The sequence below is a fragment of the Babylonia areolata genome, chromosome 5, assembly GCF_041734735.1.
Source record: "Babylonia areolata isolate BAREFJ2019XMU chromosome 5, ASM4173473v1, whole genome shotgun sequence".
Taxonomy (NCBI): Eukaryota; Metazoa; Mollusca; class Gastropoda; order Neogastropoda; family Buccinidae; genus Babylonia; species Babylonia areolata.
The window spans coordinates 52,507,710-52,528,943 of NC_134880.1; the positions used below are offsets into that span (position 1 = coordinate 52,507,710).

General features: G+C 48.1%; 1 protein-coding gene across 9 annotated transcripts in view; it reads right to left on the minus strand.

Moving 5' to 3' along the window:
• Nucleotides 1-21,234, minus strand: part of LOC143282167 (uncharacterized) — a 179,993-nt gene that overhangs the window by 8,251 nt on the left and 150,508 nt on the right. For all 9 annotated transcript variants that reach the window (XM_076587720.1, XM_076587728.1, XM_076587719.1 and 6 more), the window contains 2 exons: nucleotides 4,022-4,180; nucleotides 3,013-3,205 (listed from right to left, as the gene is read on the minus strand). In XM_076587720.1, coding sequence (XP_076443835.1) covers nucleotides 3,013-3,205; nucleotides 4,022-4,180 — 352 coding nt within the window. The remainder of the gene's footprint in view (nucleotides 1-3,012; nucleotides 3,206-4,021; nucleotides 4,181-21,234) is intronic.

Sequence of the window (21,234 nt, forward strand, 5' to 3'; positions counted from 1 at the left end):
GCACAAATCAAAAGCAAATGACTAATTAATCCCAACATAGACAAAAGGATGTAAAGAGTTGATGATCAAACACCCCCCCCCCCCCCCACTTTTTTTTTCAAAATTTCAAAAACAAAGGATTAAAGTGTTAAGCAATATTTTGTTTTCCTTCAAATAATGATTTCACTATCAAAGCATTAGAGGGCGTTATGAACTGTAAGATCATTCTTTTAATCAGTCAAAAAAAACAAAACAAAAAAACAAAAAAAAACCCCACCATCAAACACCATGACCCATTACCCAAATGAATAATATTCCACCCTCTCACCCTTTCCAACCACCCCCCTTCAATTATACCACAAAAGAAAATGACAAAAACAACAGATTGCTCAACTGCTGTGACACCACTGACCTTCCCAACTCCCCCCCTCACACACACCCTCACTCTCTCTCTCTGTCACACACACACACACACATACACACACACACACACACTCACTCTCTCTCTCTCACTCACAGACACACAAACACACACACTCTCTCCATCTTACATACACAAACTCACACTCACACATGGACACACAGAGGCAGACACATGCACAATCTCTCTTTCACATGCACACACACACACACACACACACACACACACACTTGAACACACAGACACTCTCTCTCTCTCTCTGTCTCTCTCTCTAACTCACACATACACACGCACAGACACAGACAAACACACAATATGAATATTTCAGAAGGCAACTCTGTCATCCTCACCCCCCCCCCCCCACCCCCCACCACCCACATCCACACCCCCTCCAGCCCAGTGAAATTGTCAGGATGTGATCATCACATCAGATCCCTTCACCTTCCCTCAATGTAACCCCCCCCCCCTAAACCCCACCCCCCCATATCCCACCCCCCTCCCACCTTCAGGGGGGGGGGGGGGGACTGCATCTCTCCCTCCCACCCCCCTCCTCCACCCCCTCTCCCTTTCACACGCAGCGGGGAAGATAAAATATTCTGATAAACAACAAACAATGGCTGGCCTCTTCGATCTGTTAGTTCCCTGTTCCCAAACCAACCAGCGGGGTTTTTCATAGCATCATGTAAGGTCTGTGAATTGTTGGCTGCAGTGTGTTGTGATGGAGTGTGTGTTCTGTAATTCAGTACCGGCACTTCCCGAGAATGGAGTGCTCTTTTCCTGTACCGCTCTGCACTGTTCTTGTTGCTGTTCTCTTTGTGTGTGTGTGTGTGTGTGAGACTGTGTGTGTGTGTGTGTGTGTGTGTGTGTGTGTGTGTGTGTGACTGTGTGTGTGTGTGTGTGTGTGTGTGTGTGTGTGACTGTGTGTGTGTGTGTGTGTGTGTGTGTGTGTGTGTGTGACTGTGTGTGAGACTGTGTGAGTGACTCTGTGTGTGTGTGTGTGTGTGTGTGTGTGTGTGTGTGTGTGTGTGTGTGAGTGACTCTGTGTGTGTGAGTGACTCTGTGTGTGTGTGTGTGTGTGTGTGTGTGTGTGTGTGTGACTCTGTGTGTGTGTGTGTGTGTGTGTGTGCGTGTGTGTGACTGTGTGTGTGAGTGACTCTGTGTGTGTGTGTGTGTGTGTGTGTGTGTGTGACTGACTGACTCTGTGTGTGTGTGTGTGTGTGTGTGTGTGTGTGTGTGTGTGTGTTGAGACTGTGTGAGTGACTCTGCCGTGTGTCTGTGTCTGTGTGTCTGTGTGTCTGTATGTGTGAGTGACTGTGTGAGTGACTCTGTGTGTGTGTGTGTGTGTGATTATGTGTGGTGTATGTGTGAGTGACTCTGTGTGTGTGTGTGTGTGTGTGTGTGTGTGTGTGATCATGTGTGTTGTATGTGTGTGGTGTGTGGTGCATTGTGGACTCTTGTCTGGTGTGGTACGACGTGAGCAGCAGCATGTCAACAAGAACACAACCAGTCACCAGCGCCCACTGTTACAGCATCTAACTAATCATCCTCCGGTCTTCAACACTGGCCGAAAAAGTGCACACTGAGCCTCTGTTCACGGTTCCTGAGACTACAGACAAAGCAGCCACGCTTAAAAAAAACACAGATAAATACAGACTCATCCACTCCCCTTATGGAAACGAAGGCTAGCGATGATGTCGACACTTTGCTGATGGAAAAGCCAACGCTACAACAGTAGACTAACACACCCGGCACCGGCTGTGGAGCTACACTAAAGATTTTCCCCACCACTGCATCCTCACACCTACAAGACTCTTTGTGTGCATTCAATCACAGAAAATCCCCCACATTGACGAACCTTACCCAAAAGAGACTAATCAGCTTTAAAACTAAAAGTTAACTCTCTGCACGTTTCCGAAATGAGGCTGGGAGAATTTAAAACGAGTCTGAACTGTTCATCAGTAAAAGTACATGCCATTGTTCCAGTGGTCGATTTTTAGCGCGAATTGTTGGACTGGTAGATTGGACAGCAAATTAATGGTCTCTCTTTTCATGCCGTGAAAATCATGGAGTATTAACAGACTGCTTTAAACTGTGTTCATCCTGACAAAAAGTAGGCCTATGAAATGATTCTCTCCTGTGACATACAAATGAGCAGACCAGCGCCTAATTCCACACACAGACCTGCCAACAAGGCACCTGGTTTTTTCTTAAAGCACTGCTTCTCCGTAGTGAGACACTGTTTTCAACAGATTGTGGCTTTCAAAGGATCAGCTACAGACAGATGTAGAAATACAAAAAAACAGCAACAATAAATAATACACCCTTTCTTGTTAATCCTATGTTTCTATAGACCTATATCTGTGTGTGTGTGTGTGTGTGTGTGTGTGTGTGTGTGTGTGTGTGTGTGTGCATGTGTGATATGTGTTTCTGCACACATGCATGTGTGCATCACACATGCACGTGAACATGCATGTGTGTGTGTGTGTGCGTGTGTGTGTGTGTGTGTAGAGCGTGTGTGTCAGTGTGCACGCGTGCGAGCGAGCATGCATAATCCTGTGTGCATGTGGTGGTGGAGGTTCTGCAGGTGTGTGGCGGTGATGACCTGTACTCACCTGTGGAGTGCGGGCGGGGGGACACGACGGGCGGGGGCTGCAGCATGTTGGGCGAGGGGCTGAGGGAGTGGTTGTGCTGGGGGGTGGGGGGCAGCAGGTTCTGCCCCGGGTACATGTTGGGGTGGGGGGACATGGGGCCCAGCTGCATCTGCATGGGGCTGGCCCCGAACTGGGCCCCAGCCATCCCCGGGTGCTGTGCAACAGAGGGGGGAAGAAAGAACAGCGTCATCATCATTGAGAGTCTCAGAATTCGTTGGTTGTAGTTTTGATCTTGCACTATCTGACTGTGTGCTATATGACTTGTGTGCACGCGTGCTTGTGTGTGTTTTGTGTGTGTGTGTGTGTGGGGTGGGGGGGGCCGGGGGTAATTTTTTAATAATGTTTGGTATCTAGTGTTCATCTTTTCCTTTTTGACATTTACAGTCGTGTTCTCTTTGTAAACGCCTAGGACCTATTTTCAAGATACGGCGTAAATGCTCACAATAATGATGATAATAATAATCACGGTGCAGTGTCAGTGCCAGACCTATTATGGCTTGTGGAGGTGTCGCCATTGTGTGCACACACACATGTATCATAAATGCAGGTGCTTGCGAGTGTGCATGAGCACACACACATATGGACATACACACATGAATACATGCACACACACACACACACACACATGCATGCAAACACACACACACATGCATGCAAACACACACACACACACACACACACACACACACACACACACAAACACACCACCTGCAAACATTTTACTGCACTCAAAGAAATCTTGCAGCAACATTTCATTCTCAAGGGCCAAGATAGCTTCCTTAGGAAGTCTGTTGTTTTTTTTTTTTTTGGGGGGGGGGGGGTGTTGCTGTTGTTGATATAATACAAAACCCAACACTCACTCAAGACTTCAGTGCAGGCATATAAAAATATCTATGTATCAGAGTGGATCTTCTTCCAGCAAACAAACAAATAAGGACACCCCTCCCCCCACCTCCACCCTCTCACTCACCCCCCTCATGGCGGCGGCGTTCTGTTGCATGGCTCGCTGATAGTCCTCTGGGGGCAGGCGGTCATACTTCTCTTCGGGTCTCAGGCCCCCGCCGTAGGGGTCGGGTTCGGCGCTGGGGTCCGGGCTTTCACATCCCTTGTGCTCCTTCTTGTTCAGGGCCTGAGGACACACCACCACAGACACCTCCAGGGTTCACTTTCAGCTTCTCGCAGGAGGCGTCAAATCCATATATGCTACCCCCACCTCCCACCCCACCCCGAAAATGGAGTATGGCTGCCTACATGGCGGGGTTAAAAACAGTCAAACACGCAAAAGCCCACTCGTGTACATTGTATAATGAGTGAATGTTCAAGTTGCAGCCCATGAACGAGAAAGAAAAAGAAGGCAGCCTTCTTCTACTACTACAGGGTACGTCCCCGTCCCCCCCAGCAAACCCCCTAGAGGTGCAGCTCACAAGCGTAGAAGAAGAAGAAGAAGAAGATATATGCTACACAACATCTGATAACCAGCACCAGTACCCTTTGTGCTATAGTCAGGCCCTAAGTGCATGCTTGTGTATTTGTATACCTGTTAAAGTGAATTTCTTCAACAGAATTTTGCCAGAGGACAACACCTTAAAAAATTTTTTTTTTAATTAATTTTTTTTTTTTATAGCTATAGGTTCTTTTTCAGTGTGCCAAGTGCATGCTGCACACAGGACCACTGTTTATCGTCTCACCTGAATCATTTTCCAGTCACCCCCGAAAGCGGAGTATGGCTGCCTTCGTGGCGGGGGTAAAAAAAAAACGGTCATACACGTAAAAGCCCACTCGTGTGCGTATGAGTGAACGTGGGAGTTGCAGCCCACAAACGAAGAAGAAGAAGAAGAAGAAGAAGAAGAAGATTTTCCAGTCAAACTTGGGAGACAGAAAGGGCAAGACGCGGGCTTTGAACCCGGACCGTCACACACTCTGTGTTGGCAGTTAAGCATCCACTCTGCCACTTTTCTTCAACGATAGACAGCTCCACATGATTGGGAGGGAACAGGAATATAATATAAGATCACACTGGGAAGTTGTTTCAGTTCACAGCGGCACCAAAAACCATTCAAAATTGTCACATGCTTCTTACAAGGTTTTGGATCACAATTTTAGATCAAAAACAAATAAAAAAACAACAACCGTGTAATGAAAAACATTTGCTGAGTTTGCGTTTGTGTTATCTAAATTTCACTGATGCATACAAAATGGCACACACACAATCACAGATTAAGACACGGACAGACAGATGTGCGCACGCCCACATCCTCAGCCCCCCACGTTCCCTGCACACACACACACCCCCCTTCACAAGCATAGAAACTTGCACACACAGAGACTCACACACACAATTCCACATATATCCATGTATATGCACAAATGTACACACACATGTACACACACACATACTCTACCCCCTCCCCCCAACCTTTTCTACCCCACTCTCCCCACACCCCAGCACTGATCCCCCACTCTCCCCACACCCCAGCACTGATCCCCCACTCTCCCCACACCCCAGCACTGATCCCCCACTCTCCCCACACCCCAGCACTGATCCCCCACTCTCCCCACACCCCAGCACTGATCCCCCACTCTCCACACACCACACCCCAGCACTGATCCCCCACTCTCCCCACACCCCAGCACTGATCCCCCACTCTCCCCACACCCCAGCACTGATCCCCCACTCTCCCCACACCCCAGCACTGATCCCCCACTCTCCCCACACCCCAGCACTGATCCCGTCCCCACAAATCAAACAGTGCACAATCAGAGAGGCATGTGAGAGGCAGAACATGTATTTTGAACTGGGGGCTTTCACAGCTTTGTAATGTCACGGGGCGATGAGGAAGCCTTGAAAGTGAAGCTGAAACCCACTCCCTGCACCACCCACACACACCAACACACACACACTCACAATAACACTCACTCACTCACACACACAAACAACAACAACACACACACACACACACACACACACACACACACACACACACACAAGACACTCACACACACTCACAACAACAACACACACACAGACACTCACAACAACAATCACACCCCCTCACACACACACACACACACAGACACTCACACCCACACCCACACAGACATTCACAACAACACTCTCTCTCTCTCACACACACATACACACACACAACAACATTCACACACACACACACACACACCAATACACACTCGCACACATACCTCAAACACACACACACACACACACACGCACACTTGTGCATAATTCTCTCGATCTAAATGTCTCTCCCTCAAAACAGTCTCTCTTTTTTCTATACGTCAGTGTGTGCATGCACATGCACGTGTGTGTGCATGCGTGTGTGTGTGTGTGTGTGTGTGTGTGTGTGTGTGTGTGTGTGTGTGAAGGGAAGAGTTGTGTCTCCACCTCGTTTTACATGTCAATCCGAAAACCTCTCTCTCTCTCTCACTCAACGTTTCAGCACATGTAACAGCAGTCTCAGTTCATCACAGAACCTTTGTGCTCTATACAACAGCCTGTCTTCATCACAAAAATTCTGTCACCACCCTCTCTCTCTCCCACCCCCTGCACAAATCACATAATAATTCAGCAACACCAGTTCATAATTGTCTCAGTCTCGGGTCTCACAAAATCTGCCAACATTTTTTTTTTTTAGAGAGAGAGACAGACAGACAGACAGAGAGAGAATCACAGACAGACAGACAGACAGACAGACAGACACAGAACTCAGAAGTTAAAAGTACATCGGCCTTTGGCCACAATACACATGGCGGGGGTCAGAGAGAGACAGAGAGGCACAGAGAGACAGAGAGACACAGAGAGACAGAGAGAGAGGCAGAGTGAGACAGAGGCAGAGAGAGACAGAGAGAGAGAGAGGCAGAGTGAGACAGAGGCAGAGAGAAACAGAGACAGAGGCAGAGAGAGACAGAGACAGAGGCAGAGAGAGACAGAGAGGCACAGAGAGACAGACAGAGGCAGAGTGAGACAGAGAGGCAGAGAGAGACAGACAGAGAGGCAGAGTGAGACAGAGAGGCAGAGAGACAGAGAGAGAGAGGCAGAGTGAGACAGAGAGAGAGAGAGTGAGGCAGTGAGAGAGAGAGAGAGAGAGAGAGTGAGGCAGTGAGAGAGAGAGAGAGAGAGAGTGAGGCAGTGAGAGACAGAGAGAGGCAGAGAGAGACAGACAGAGAGGCAGAGTGAGACAGAGACAGAGAGAGACAGACAGAGAGGCAGAGTGAGACAGAGAGGCAGAGAGACAGAGAGAGAGAGGCAGAGTGAGACAGAGAGAGAGAGAGTGAGGCAGTGAGACAGAGAGAGAGACAGAGAGTGAGGCAGTGAGACAGAGAGAGAGACAGAGAGTGAGGCAGTGAGAGAGAGAGAGAGGCAGAGAGAGAGAGACAGAGAGTGAGACAGAGAGGCAGAGAGAGACAGACAGAGAGGCAGAGAGAGACAGACAGAGAGGCAGAGTGAGACAGACAGAGAGGCAGAGTGAGACAGAGAGGCAGAGAGAGACAGACAGAGAGGCAGAGTGAGACAGAGAGGCAGAGAGAGACAGACAGAGAGGCAGAGAGAGACAGACAGAGAGGCAGAGTGAGACAGACAGAGAGGCAGAGAGAGACAGACAGAGAGGCAGAGTGAGACAGAGAGGCAGAGTGAGACAGAGAGGCAGAGTGAGACAGACAGAGAGGCAGAGTGAGACAGACAGAGAGGCAGAGAGAGACAGACAGAGAGGCAGAGTGAGACAGACAGAGAGGCAGAGAGAGACAGACAGAGAGGCAGAGTGAGACAGAGAGGCAGAGAGAGACACACAGAGAGGCAGAGAGAGACACACAGAGAGGCAGAGAGAGACACACAGAGAGGCAGAGAGAGACAGAGAGGCAGAGAGAGACACACAGAGAGGCAGAGAGAGAGACACACAGAGAGGCAGAGAGAGACACACAGAGAGGCAGAGAGAGACAGACAGAGAGGCAGAGTGAGACAGAGAGGCAGAGTGAGACAGAGAGGCAGAGTGAGACAGAGAGGCAGAGAGAGACAGACAGAGAGGCAGAGTGAGACAGGCAGAGAGAGACAGACAGAGAGGCAGAGTGAGACAGAGAGGCAGAGAGAGACAGACAGAGAGGCAGAGAGAGACAGACAGAGAGGCAGAGAGAGACAGACAGAGAGGCAGAGTGAGACAGAGAGGCAGAGAGAGACAGACAGAGAGGCAGAGAGAGACAGACAGAGAGGCAGAGTGAGACAGAGAGGCAGAGTGAGACAGACAGAGAGGCAGAGAGAGACAGACAGAGAGGCAGAGTGAGACAGAGAGGCAGAGTGAGACAGACAGAGGCAGAGAGAGACAGACAGAGAGGCAGAGTGAGACAGAGAGGCAGAGAGAGACAGACAGAGAGGCAGAGTGAGACAGAGAGGCAGAGAGAGACAGACAGAGGCAGACAGAGAGGCAGAGTGAGACAGAGAGGCAGAGAGAGACAGACAGAGGCAGTGAGAGACAGACAGAGGCAGAGAGAGACAGACAGAGAGGCAGAGTGAGACAGAGAGGCAGAGTGAGACAGAGACAGAGAGTGAGGCAGTGAGAGACAGAGAGAGGCAGAGGCAGACAAGAGAGAAATCCCCAGGGTGGTCAAATTGCGGGAAGCCTGCAGCAACCCCAAACTGAACACTCTGCACATCGTGTGCATGCGCGGTAAGATTACCCTGGTGTGCGTCACCAATACGTGGAGGAACGGGTGTGCAACTCTTCACACTCTTTGCCCACTCCCCCTCCCCCCTTCCCCCCCCATTGCCCCCCCCCGCCCGCCCCCCCATGTCCCCCACACCCACCTCTCCATCACACCTGACTGCTCCTCACACCCACACACAACTTGTCTGACACCGGTGGATGGTGGTGGTAGTGGTGGTAAGGTGGTGGTGGTGGTAGTGGTGACGACAAACCCAAACCGCTCTTGAAAGGTCCCATCAGAGAACACAAACTACAGACAGTTTGTCGTGGAGGGTGTTTTGGATGGAAGAGGGTGGGGGGGGGGGGAGGGGGGAGGGGATAGGTGGGGGATGGGTGGGTGGGTGGGTTGGGGTGGGTGTGGGCAGTGCTGATCAGTAATAGATCACCTCACCCATCCCATCCCATCCACATTTTCCGCAACGTCCTTTCTCTGTCTACACTCAGTCCCCATACAATCCCCCCAGCCCTACAACAACCCTCCCCCCCCCCCCCACACACACACAACCCCCTAAAAAAAAAAAAAAAAAAAAAAAAAAAAACACCAAAAAAACCCCCCCCACCCCCTTCAACCACTCTGGTTGGCTTTTACCTTTTACACTGTTTACGTTATCTGATTTCTATACCATAACAACTGACCCCCCCACCCCCCATCTCCCCTATCACACATCTCCCCCACATCTCCCATCTCCCCCCACACACACACACACAACCTCAACCCCCCACCGGCCTCATGCTCTCTGCAAGGTAAGTAATTACTGAGCGAGGCACGTTCTCCTTCGTTCCAACAATCTGCTTCAGGAAAACTTGAGTTGATTTCCAACTGACCCCTTTGTTGTCTTCTTTCCTTTTTTTTTCTTTTCTTTTCTTCTTCTTCTTTTCTTTTCTTTCCTGCTGCGCCCACGTGTGACGACGATGTCTCCACTGACTGTGGACATTTCTGTCTTCTGCAGCTGCAGAAGGGATCTGGAGATCTGTCCCTTTCACACTATTAGTGTTAACGATCATAATAATGGTTTCCTGTGTTGCTGTGTTGTGTGGCTGCGTGTGACAAGACAGGGATGGAGAGAGAGTGAGAGAGAGAGAGAAAGAGAAGGGGGTGGAGGGAAGGAGAGAGGGAAGTATGGAGAGAGGGAGGGAGGCAAAGTGTGTGTGAGTGAGAGAAATATCGATGTGTATGTATACATTCGTGAGTGCATGCATGCATTCGTGCGTGCGTGCGTGCGTGTGGATGTGCATGTGCGCGCGAGTGAGAGATACAGAATGAAAGAGAGACACAGAGAATGAGGGATGAAGACAGATAAATAGCGAGAGAGAGAGAGAGAGACTGAGACAGAGACAGAGAGAGGGAAGAGAGAGAGAGAGAGACTGAGACTGAGACAAAGAGAGAGAGGAAGAGAGAGATACAGAGAGGGACTGAGACAAAGAGAGAGAGGAAGAGAGAGAGACACACACAGAGAGAGACTGAGACAAAGAGAGAGAGGAAGAGACAGAGAGAGAGAGAGAGGCTGAGACAGAGAGAGGAAAAGAGAGACAGACAGAGAGAGAGAGAGATACCGAGACAAAGAGAGGGACAGACAGACAGACAGAGTGAGACAGAGAGAAACAGAAACGGAGGGACGAGAGAGGAGTGAGGAGGAGGAGGAGGAGGAGGAGTGAGGAGGAAGATGATGACTGTCTGCAGAGTGTTTCATCAACGTAATAACCCCATCAGCTCCTTCACTTCCTGGCTCGTTTCTTGAAAACCACTCGCTACTTTCTTTTTCTTTCTTTCTTTCTTTCTTTCTTTCCATTCCATCCCCTTTCTTTTTGTTGTCTATTTTTTTTATAGTGTTTTATTTATCTCTTCTTTCACTTCGTTCAACCTTCGACCTTTCTGTCATCAAGGATGACACAAGTGTATCATCTCTTCCACTGACCTTTTGAATGAGGAATGTGTGCGTGCGTGCGTGCGTGCGTGTGTGTGTGTGTGTGTGTGTGTGTGTGTGTGATTTAGACAGAAAGAAAAAAAAAGAAACGACAGAAAGAATGAGAGAGACAGAGAGAGGGGGGGAAGGATTCAAGAACAGCAAAATGACAGACGGCAAGAAGAGAAAACTCTTAAATAATCCACACACACACACACACACACACACACACACACACACACACGCCAACACAAGAGAGTACATGCTCGAAGGCCTGGTGTTAATTGCTGGCTCTGCTCTTTTCCGTTCTCTCCCTCCCACTGGAGTCCAAACCTCGGTAAATATTTCACTGACTGGCAGAAAGGCGCACTCTGTCACACCTTAAACCCCCGCCTTCCCTTCCCACCTATACGTGCACACGCGCATGCACGCACGCATATAAATTTACGCGCACGCACTGGCACATCAACACACACACACGCGCGCGCGCGCACACACACACACACATACGCATACATGCACACACAAACATATCCACACACATTTACACCTACTCATCCACCCACATACCTTAATTTACATCCGCACATTTACATTCTCTCACCCACCCACAAACATACACACACTTACACCCACCCACATACGTCTACATCCACCCACATACGTATATTTACACCTACCTACCTACAACACATTTACACCCACCCTCATACACACATTCATACCAAACACCCACAAACATGCACACATTTACATCCACTCACACATATTTACATACACTCACCACACACACACACATTTACATCCACTCACACATATTTACATACACTCACCACACACACACACACACACATTAACATCCACTCACACATATTTACATACACTCTCCACACATACACACATTTACATCCACTCACACATACACACATTCACACCCACCCACACATTTACATCCACCCATCCACAAACATACACACGTTTATACTCCACCCACCCACAAGCACATATGTACATTCACCGAAGTTCACACATTCACACCCCCACCACACACATTCAAACCCAACCACCCACACATGTATACACACCCACCCACCCACCCGCATACACACATTCATACCCACCCCCACAACCTCTTTCGCACCCCATCCACACACCCGCCCACACACACATAATTATTTACACCCACCCATCCATCCACATTCTCACACCCAGCCGCACACACCCACACCCTCATCCCCACCCCTCCCCCTGCACATACACACACACACACACCCTCCCCACACACACAGACTATGGGGCGGACAGCCAGGTTGCCCACCGGCACACATCCTGTTTCCCAAATCAATGTCAATTGGTTTTGCAGGGACCCCTCCATTCAATTATGCAACCGTTCACCCAGGGGATCATGCACTCGCTGTCTCTCCTCCCCTCACACACCATTAAGGGGGGGAGGGGGGGGGATGAGAGAGATACAGAGAGACAGACAGACACACACACAGACAGAGACAGAGAGACAGAGGAGAGAGAGAGAAGGAGGGGAGGGGGGGAGAGAGAGAGAAGAGAGAATCATTGTCCCTCATGAACGGGGTGCAGTACACACCATTATCAACTTTACCAGTGCAACATCATCGTTAAACATTCATCAAAGGAATCTATATAACGTCATAATAGACCGCAGGAGAGTTCCGTGACTTACGTAAAATTGAAGAGAGGCGCGTCACATGAGCTGTGTGCTCCCGAAGAAGCTGATTGGCTCTTCCGAAGTGCGAGCAACAAAAGCGACCGAAAGAAGCTGAACGTGCGAAACAGCAGGCTTCTGTTGTTTTTTTCCCCTCGACTTTCTGCTTCACACACACATACACACACACATGTACGAGTGTATGTACACACACACACACACACACACACACATGTATGTATGTATGTATGTATGTATATATATATATATATATATATATACATACACATGTATGTATGTATGTATGTATGTATATATATTAATATATATATATATATATATATATATATGTGTGTGTGTGTGTGTGTGTGTGTAGACAGACAGATAGAGATAGGCATATTGTGCATACGATGGCACTCCACTGTACATAGTGGTTGTAGCAATGGGGGAATGGAGGCTATCAACTGATAACATAGAGGACAGCACATGTTTGTTGCTTTTACCCACACACGCACGCACACACACACACACACACACACACACACACACACACACACACACGTACACGAAACGTAATCCTCCCAACTCTGGAGGTGGAAATAATACTACAAATCCAACTCAAAAGTCAACGGTCAACAAACAGTGAGTACGAAACGAAGCAATCAGTAAGCAGACCCCCCCCCCCTCCCCAACGCCCCCTTAAAGCTCGCGACAGGTAAACCAACACACCAGGTAAATCTAACTGACACAACTCCCGTTTCCAGCCCTGAAACACGATCGTCAGGGCCAAGAGATTTTGCGGACAGCCTGGCAAACCAGTCGTTCTTCACCTGAGCCAGGGATGGCTGGTGTCAGTTCACAGACATTGGGTCTAGCTGTTCCGCCGTGTATCTGTGTGTGTGTGTGACTGTTGGTACAAGGTTGCTGGTCACCTGAAAGTAGTCTGTCTCGAAACATATATGTTGGGGGTATAAAAAAAGTAAAAAAAAAGCAGAAAGAAGAAAAAAGGTCTTTTAATCGGTCAAGGTTGCTTGCTACTAGTGACTATCCTGTTTCTCTAAGTCAGTAACAGGGAAAAAGAAACCCCGTCTTTTAATCGGTCAAACTGCTTGATACCAGTGACTATCCAGCTTCTATGTCAGTGACAGAAAAAAAAACCCGTCTTTTAATCGGTTCAAGTTGCTTTTCTACCAGTGACTATCCTGTTTGAATGTCAGCGGCAATGACAGCGCCCTTACAAGATAGTTTGATGACTGTCTTGGTCTAAAAGCCAGTGACACCTGGTGGAGACATTACAAAGCTGAAGGTATCTGCTGTGTCTATGTCGTTGATTCTCTTGAAAAAAAACAACAACAACTACACGGCTGAAAAACCATCAAAACCAATGACACTGGTAGACACGCTATAAGGCCGACAGTTACTTGTGACCAAGTCCGTGACACTGGTACAGTTCCATGCAAAACAGCATCTGTGTCTGAATCAGTGACGCTAGAAGAGACTCTACACACAAGTCAACCACTAGTTGTTTGTATCAACACCAGTGCTACTGCCATGGACCTGATAATAAAAGTTTGTTGGCTGACAGTTGCATTGGGTCTCTCATTTTATCGTCCAACCCCAAAGACTAGCCCCCAGACCACTCGGCTTGATGTGGCTGCTGGAAAGGGAGGGGGAACAGCAGTGAGGTGGGGAGGGGGTTGGGCGGGGGCTGGGGGGTGGGGGTGACGTCAGTTGATTCAGCCAGAACCGTGGAACCGGAAACGTGTGGGTGTGACGTGGGCACATAAATAACTGAGCAATCAACGTGTGTAGCTGGCAAGGACACGCTGGCAGGTCGTGACAGTGACGGTTGATGCTGTCTGACTGACTGTCTAACTGAATGCTGCATAACTGCTGTCTGACTGCTGACTGGTAGCTGTTTGTCGAAATGCGGTCTGACTACACACACGCACACACACACACACACACACACACACACGAACACGCTCACTCACGTGCACACACACACGCGTACACGCTCACACACACACACACACGCGTACCAGCTCACATACGTGCACACACACACACACACACAAACATTTGACTGTAATTACTGTCACTATCAAACTGTCTTTAGACAAGGGACGGATATCCGGATGGAGGGGTGGACTAGGTGGACATTCAACCAAACCAAACGACAAAAAGTAGCATACTAGCTAGTGGATCGGAAAGAAGGGAAAGGAAACAAAATTTCAAAATATAAAAGGAAAAAAAAAGGACGGGGAGGAGGGGGGGGGGGGGGGGTCGGGAGGGGGACTGGAGGAGGTGATCGTTCTGAAACGAAATCAACTCAAGAGTCTGGAAAGGGGATCCTACAAAAGCTTCAAACAGCACAACTAATACTCCGAGGTACATACTTGTCCTCGTAACTAACGCACGTTGCTTCGTAGGTAAAATAACAACCGAGCATGACACAGCAGAATTAATGTTTAAAAAAAAAAAAAAAAAGAAGAAGAAGAAAAAGGCGCGTAATTTATCAGTATCATTCACTGTCACTCACTCCAAAGACGTACACCAAGACATCGCCCCTCCCAACTCCCCCCATGCCTTATCTGTCCTTCTCGTGACTTCTTTGGTGGTGAAACAATCAGATCGGACAGTCTGCAGACTTTGTGCCCCCTCCTTCCCCCCCCTCTCTCTTCGCTTTCCTATTCACTGTGTGTGTGTGTGTGAGTGAGTGAGTGAGTGAGTGAATGAGTGTGTGTGTGTGTGTGTGTGTGTGTGTGCGTAGGTACATACGTGTGTGTATGAGGGTGTGTGGGAGGGGGCGAGGAGGGTGGGGCGGGCAAGTGTGTGTGTGTGTGTGTGTGCGCGCGCGCGCGTGCGTGTGTGTGTGTGAGTGCGTGCAAGTGCGAAAAATCCTTCAGAGTTTAGCGGTTATGTCTTAAGCAATCTTTCTGGTATATTCCGTTCATGTTAAACAAGAGAGGCAAGGCCTTCAAGACTCACTTGTGACTGAGAGTAAAACACACAAGCTTTTTATGTATTGAGTATAATTTCAAAATGTAATGTTTAAGATGAGAAAGATCAGTTTAAAGCAAATTAAGTCCCCTAGCATTAATTAGAGTAATTTCCCTTTTTTACTCTCTGCACCAAAACGTTTGCAAAATAAATAAAACTTCCATGCTTAGCAAAAGAAGTTCCTGTTTGAACAAAAAATGATAATAATGACTGCTCTTGTTGTTGGGTCAGAATATCAGATCAAAGTGCCAAGTTTAGAGAATACAAAAAATATAAATATGACAGTAAATGCAGTTTGCATATAATTAGGCTTCATTATTTATTTTTTTGTGCCCACCCCAGCGGTGCAATATTGTTTTAAACAAGATGACTGGAAAGAAATGAATTTTTCCTATTTTTATGCCTAATTTGGTGTCAACTGACAGAGTATTTGCAGAGAAAATGTCAATCTTAAAGTTTACCACGGACACACAGACACACACACATACACACACACACACACACACACACACAGACAACCGAACACCGGGTTAAAACATAGACTCACTTTGTTTACACAAGTGAGTCAAAAAACAACAACAACAAACAACTTAAACACGCACACACACACACACACACACACACACACACTGGTTCGATGACCTTGCACCTTGCACGTGAGTTTCACTGACGTAACCACAAGGTCCTGTCAGAAGGTAGTCCCCCAGTCACTTGACTCACCACCGCTGCCCCCATGCCCCACCAAGTGGACACACACACACACACACACACACACGACACAAAAGAGAGGAGCCACACACCCGATTTAGACACACCCCTGCAGGCAAGGCCCAAAATATGCCTGAAAAAAAACACAACAACCAACAACAAGAGGTGAGGGGTGGTGGTGGGGGTAAGGGTGTGTGTGGAGGGAGTGGAGAGGGTGACGGTGGGGAGGGGGCAACTACACGCCAATGGCCCCAATACAGTTATCTCCGTGACATAGGCGACTGAAATCTTTTTTATCGTGTGTGGAATCATAAACTTCCCGCGTCTGTCTGTCTGTCTGTCTGTCTGTCAGTCTGTTTGTCTGTCTGTTTGTCTGTCGTGCACTCTCTCCCCTCCCCAACTGCATAAGGAACGCTCGAACGTGTGTGTGTGTGTGTGTGTGTGTGTGTGTGTGTGTGACCGTTATTAGCATTAGTCTTCATTTTTAAGTCCTTCCAAGTTACATCCCCACTCTCTCGGCCAAACGAGTTTTAGGACAGTCGGCGTTCAGGGCGGGGGTTGGGGTGGAGGTGGGGGGGGGGGGGGGGGTCCCAAAGGCCAACTAGCCCCCAAGGCTGCAGCACTGAGAGCCAGTGCAAAGCGCTCCTGTCTCCTGGTCACAGTCCTTTCACAAAAAGACTAAGCTGCAAATGAATTCCCTTTGCAGTGGGTGGAAGAGGGTGGTGGTGGTGGTGGCGGTGTGTGTGTGTGTGTGAGGGGGGCGGGGGGGGGGGGGGCAGTAGGGAGGAGGGGAGGGGGGAACCATTGATCATGCAGCTCTCACTTTGCTGCTGGCTCAACAACTGTAATGGAAGGCTGTAAACTGCACGCCACATACCCCTGCACGCCCATCCTATAAATCAATCCCCTGACACGCCACACTGAACAGCTTGTCGGACGAGTGGCTGTGTGTGTGTGTGTGTGTGTGTGTGTGTGTGCATCGAAGCCTGCATAAAACATGTTCTGTCCTCTTCAATCACAACACACACACTATCTCGTTCTCTTCCTGTCCACGCGACTCCTCCTCATCGGAAGTCTTGTGTTTCGAAAATGTGGTCCGCGTGCGTGGAGTGTTGTTGGCTTAAATAATTCTTTCATTGTTCAGCACTACACGTGATTACACTGCAAACAAAGACAAAGGAGCTTCAACAAGCTTAAACCTTATACTGTGCTCACAACGTTGTACTTCAATTTTAACATGACGGCTGATGAACCATAATATTATCATTTGAGTGTTGTTGGCCTCGTAGAGTCAGTGGTAACGCGTCCGCCTTAGAGGCGAGGGAATCTGAGACTTACGAGATTCCCCCCCCCCCCCCGCCCCCCCCTCTCCCCCGTCCCCCACTCCACTTGACCTTGTATGGTGGCCTGGATGCAAGTTGTTTTTTGTCTCGTTCGTCATTTATCAGATGGATTCCCCCGTCTCCTCGATGAAGGCGGCAGTACGTCGCAGGTCCTCCAGTCCTCCGTAGAACTTCCGGGCCGCTGGGATTGGGTCGGGCCAGGTTTTTCTCTCGGAGCGCTTGGTGGAGCGGGCAGGACTGCAGCAGATGTTCTGTTGTCTGGCTGCCTGTTCTGCAGGGGCACTGCTCTGGTCATTCGGATGAGAGTTCTCGAGTGGCGACGCGCTCCCCCCGGGGAGAGAAGCCCGAATTTGAATTCAGTGAGGTACGTTGCAGCAACAAAATGTAATTCAATGCAACACAACGCCAAAAAAAGGGAGTAAATCTTTATAGCAAATAACCCATGTACGATGCATGTTCTTCTTGCATCGATAAACTATCAAGATTAATCCCGTTGGCAAGCAAGATTGGTTGCAGCCTGTGAGCCTGTCTAGCTCTCTCCGCAGTGTTTTCAGACGAACCCGGTGTAGCAGCCTCGTACTCGGTCCCCCGTCAGCTTTTACCCCCGGGGTCAAATCTGCCCCCCTCAGTTTATTCCCTGAGTCAGTATAGACCAGCCAAAGCCCAAAGCTCAGTTCATATCACAGACTGACATACGTTTACAGTGGGGCCAACATCAAAGTGAAAGCTATAATGGTTTCTCCATTGCAGTGTGTGTGTGTGTGTGTGTGTGTGTGTGTGTGTGTGTGTGTGTGTGTGTGTGTGTGTGTGTGTGTGTTCAGAATACTTGTTTTTATGTAATAACCTCATCAAATATTATTCCTTGTGGCCCTGGTATACTTGGTAATGAAGATGTGGTCTGATCTGTATTGTTTAGCTTTGTGTCCCGTTCTGTTCTGTTCTACACTGCCAAGTTGTGGTGACAAAACTGTATCTTAAGGCCAGTGAATCTCTTCTATTTAAAAAAAAAAAAAAAAAAAAAGAAACTCAACAGCGACTCCAAACACAGACACAGACACATAAACACACACTCACACAACCCTGTCGGTTAAAAAAAAAAAAAAGTAAGGAAGCTTTCTTCCTGTGTGTGTGTTGTTAACCTCCAGTCGAGGTCATGGCAAGTCAGACCACCCACCGCCCCCCCCCCCCTCCCACCCCATGCCCCTGCCCTACACCCACCCCCACCCCATCGTCCTGGTGTAGACAGATAAACCCATTCTCAAACCGGCAGCTGGGTTCCAGCTGGGTTCTATTTTGGGACCGCGCCTGGACAGAAATAGCTCCTTCTTCCACGTCCTGTGCCTATTTTAGGCAAAGGCGGAGAGGGTGGAAGGGCGTAGGTAGGTAGGAAGGAAGGAAGGAAAGGTGGGGAGTGGGGGGTGGAGGGGGGGGGAAGAAAAAGAAGGGGTGGTGGTTAGATAAATTTGCATGAGGCGTTGTTGAGACTGCTCCCTCTCACAACCACGCCCCCCCCCCCCCCCCCCCCCCCCCCTCCCCCAACCGAACCCGTTCCAGCTCCCTACCAGGCTGAAAGACAAGGAGAAAAACGAAGACGCCGCCTCTTGCAGGCACTACTTCATTCGAAACTTATACCGGCGTCTTTACTGTGGTGTAGACTTCGCCAAAGCAGTTGACGCGAGTGACCGCAAGTCACTTCTAAAACCGCTAAGAATTTCCGGTCTGAGACACTAACACTTTTCAATTGTGTTATCGATGTTAGCTGACAGAAAACAACTGGCATGAATAGTATCCAAGTCTACTCTTTTACCTACGGTATGGTGTACATCAAGGTTATGCTCTGGGTTCTGCATTATTTCCAAAATAATAATCATATGAAAATAACGATTTACACCTGTACTTAACACTTTGTGTATTGTTCGAAAAAACAACAACAACAAAACAACAACAACTCTACAATCCAATCAATATAATACTTACGCATCTCTATTGTTACATTATATTAGTTATGGGTTATAACTAAACAGCATGTGACTTCGTACACAGAAAACGAAATACACAATGATCACTTTTCGGCTAAAGCATCAAAACCTTTCTGGCGATTTTGTTCTTCTTGACGTAAAAATGAAATAATCAAAGAATTATGCAAGGAGTTGATAGACGTAACAGTCTTGAAATAGTGCTTGAGAATAATATATCATGGTCTGATCACATTTCCATATTATTCATATCTGTATATACTGAAAAACGACAAATTCAAATAGGATAAAACACATTCAAAATGTTCATTCTAAAAAATAAAAAAAAATCTTCTGCATATATCAAGTCTCATATCAATTATGAATCCACTCTTTGGGATTCAGCTAGGGGGAAAGATTTCATGCCACTGTGTGGTCATAGATTTGCAAGAAAAGTGTTTCTTCGAAAATATTCTACAATCGCTTTTGACCAATGCTTTCTATTGTATGTTTTCCCATGCAGATGGGAACTTAAGTGTAGCAAGTCAGTTTTTATCAGTCTGATATGGGTGTGCACAACCTCCACTCATATGTAAATTTCAACAACTAAAAATAGCCATGTCCATAAAATAGTGTAAACAACTGGAGAATTAATCTTTTTAACTCTAGTATTTCGGACAAAGGTGGTTTACTGTGGAATTGTTCTCAACAAAAACTCGTATGGTAAAGAATGTGAGAATTTGCAATCAGATTACCTTTAACACACCTCTCTGTCCCCCCCGCCCCCTCTCTCTCTCCTTCTCTGTATACATGTATGCAAACGGTAGTCTTTAACACATTCTCAAGAAGCTTCAACTGGTCATGCAAAATAGCAAATCTTCCCATTGAAGATCCGGCTGTACATTTTCTCTGTGGAGTAGTCTTTTGGGTGGGGCGTACATGCATACCCACCTTGTGCCGTGTTCCCATCTGTACTCTGGTCAGTACAAAAAAGGTCAAGGCAAACTATGTGATCCCATGGAAGGTTCAAAGGATAGGCGGAAAAAGTCAACAAAGAGAATGTCATAAACCATACCTGGCGACGAGTACTGCGAAGTCGGTGTGTGTAGAACAGGGGGGTGCGTGGGAAGTGTGTGTGTGTGTGTGGATTGTGGGGATGAGGATGGCGGGCAGTTTGAATGACGAAAGCTCTTCCCAGGGGGATCCTTGGCCCCCTATCCTCTTTCAGTTGTGGCGCCTTTCTTTAAAAAAAAAAAAAAAAAAAAAAAAAAAAAAAAAAAAAAATATATATATATATATATATATATATATATATATATATATACGTTTGTTTCTTCTTTTTCTCATTTGTTTGTATGTTTCTTTCTTATTCTCACTGATTATTCTCCTGAATTTGACGGGATTCTGGAGATCCCCATCCTCCTCTGCACTCCCTCCACTGTGGTCCCCTCCCCCCCCACCGCCCCCCGACCCCTCACACAAAAGAAAAACAACAACAGCATATGAGATGACGTGACTTGCATGCGTTGAGCCGAGGCCCCAAAGCCTAAGAAAACGTATCTCTTCCCTTTGTCTTAATTAATCTCTCCCTACCTCCCTCCCTCCGTTCCTCAGTCTTCACCCCCCCCCCCCCCCCCCTGCTTCTCTCCAGTTCACTCACTCGCCAACCCCCTCCCCAACCATTCATTCGTTCAGTCATTCCACTACCCTCTGTCCTCCCCCACAACCCCCTCTCCTCCCCCACAACCCCCACTACCCTCTCTCCTCCCCCACAACCCCCACTACCCTCTCTCCTCCCCCACAATCCCCACTTTCTCTCTCTCCTCCCCCACAACCCCCACTTTCCCCCTCTGTCCTCCCCCACAACCCCACTACCCTCTGTCC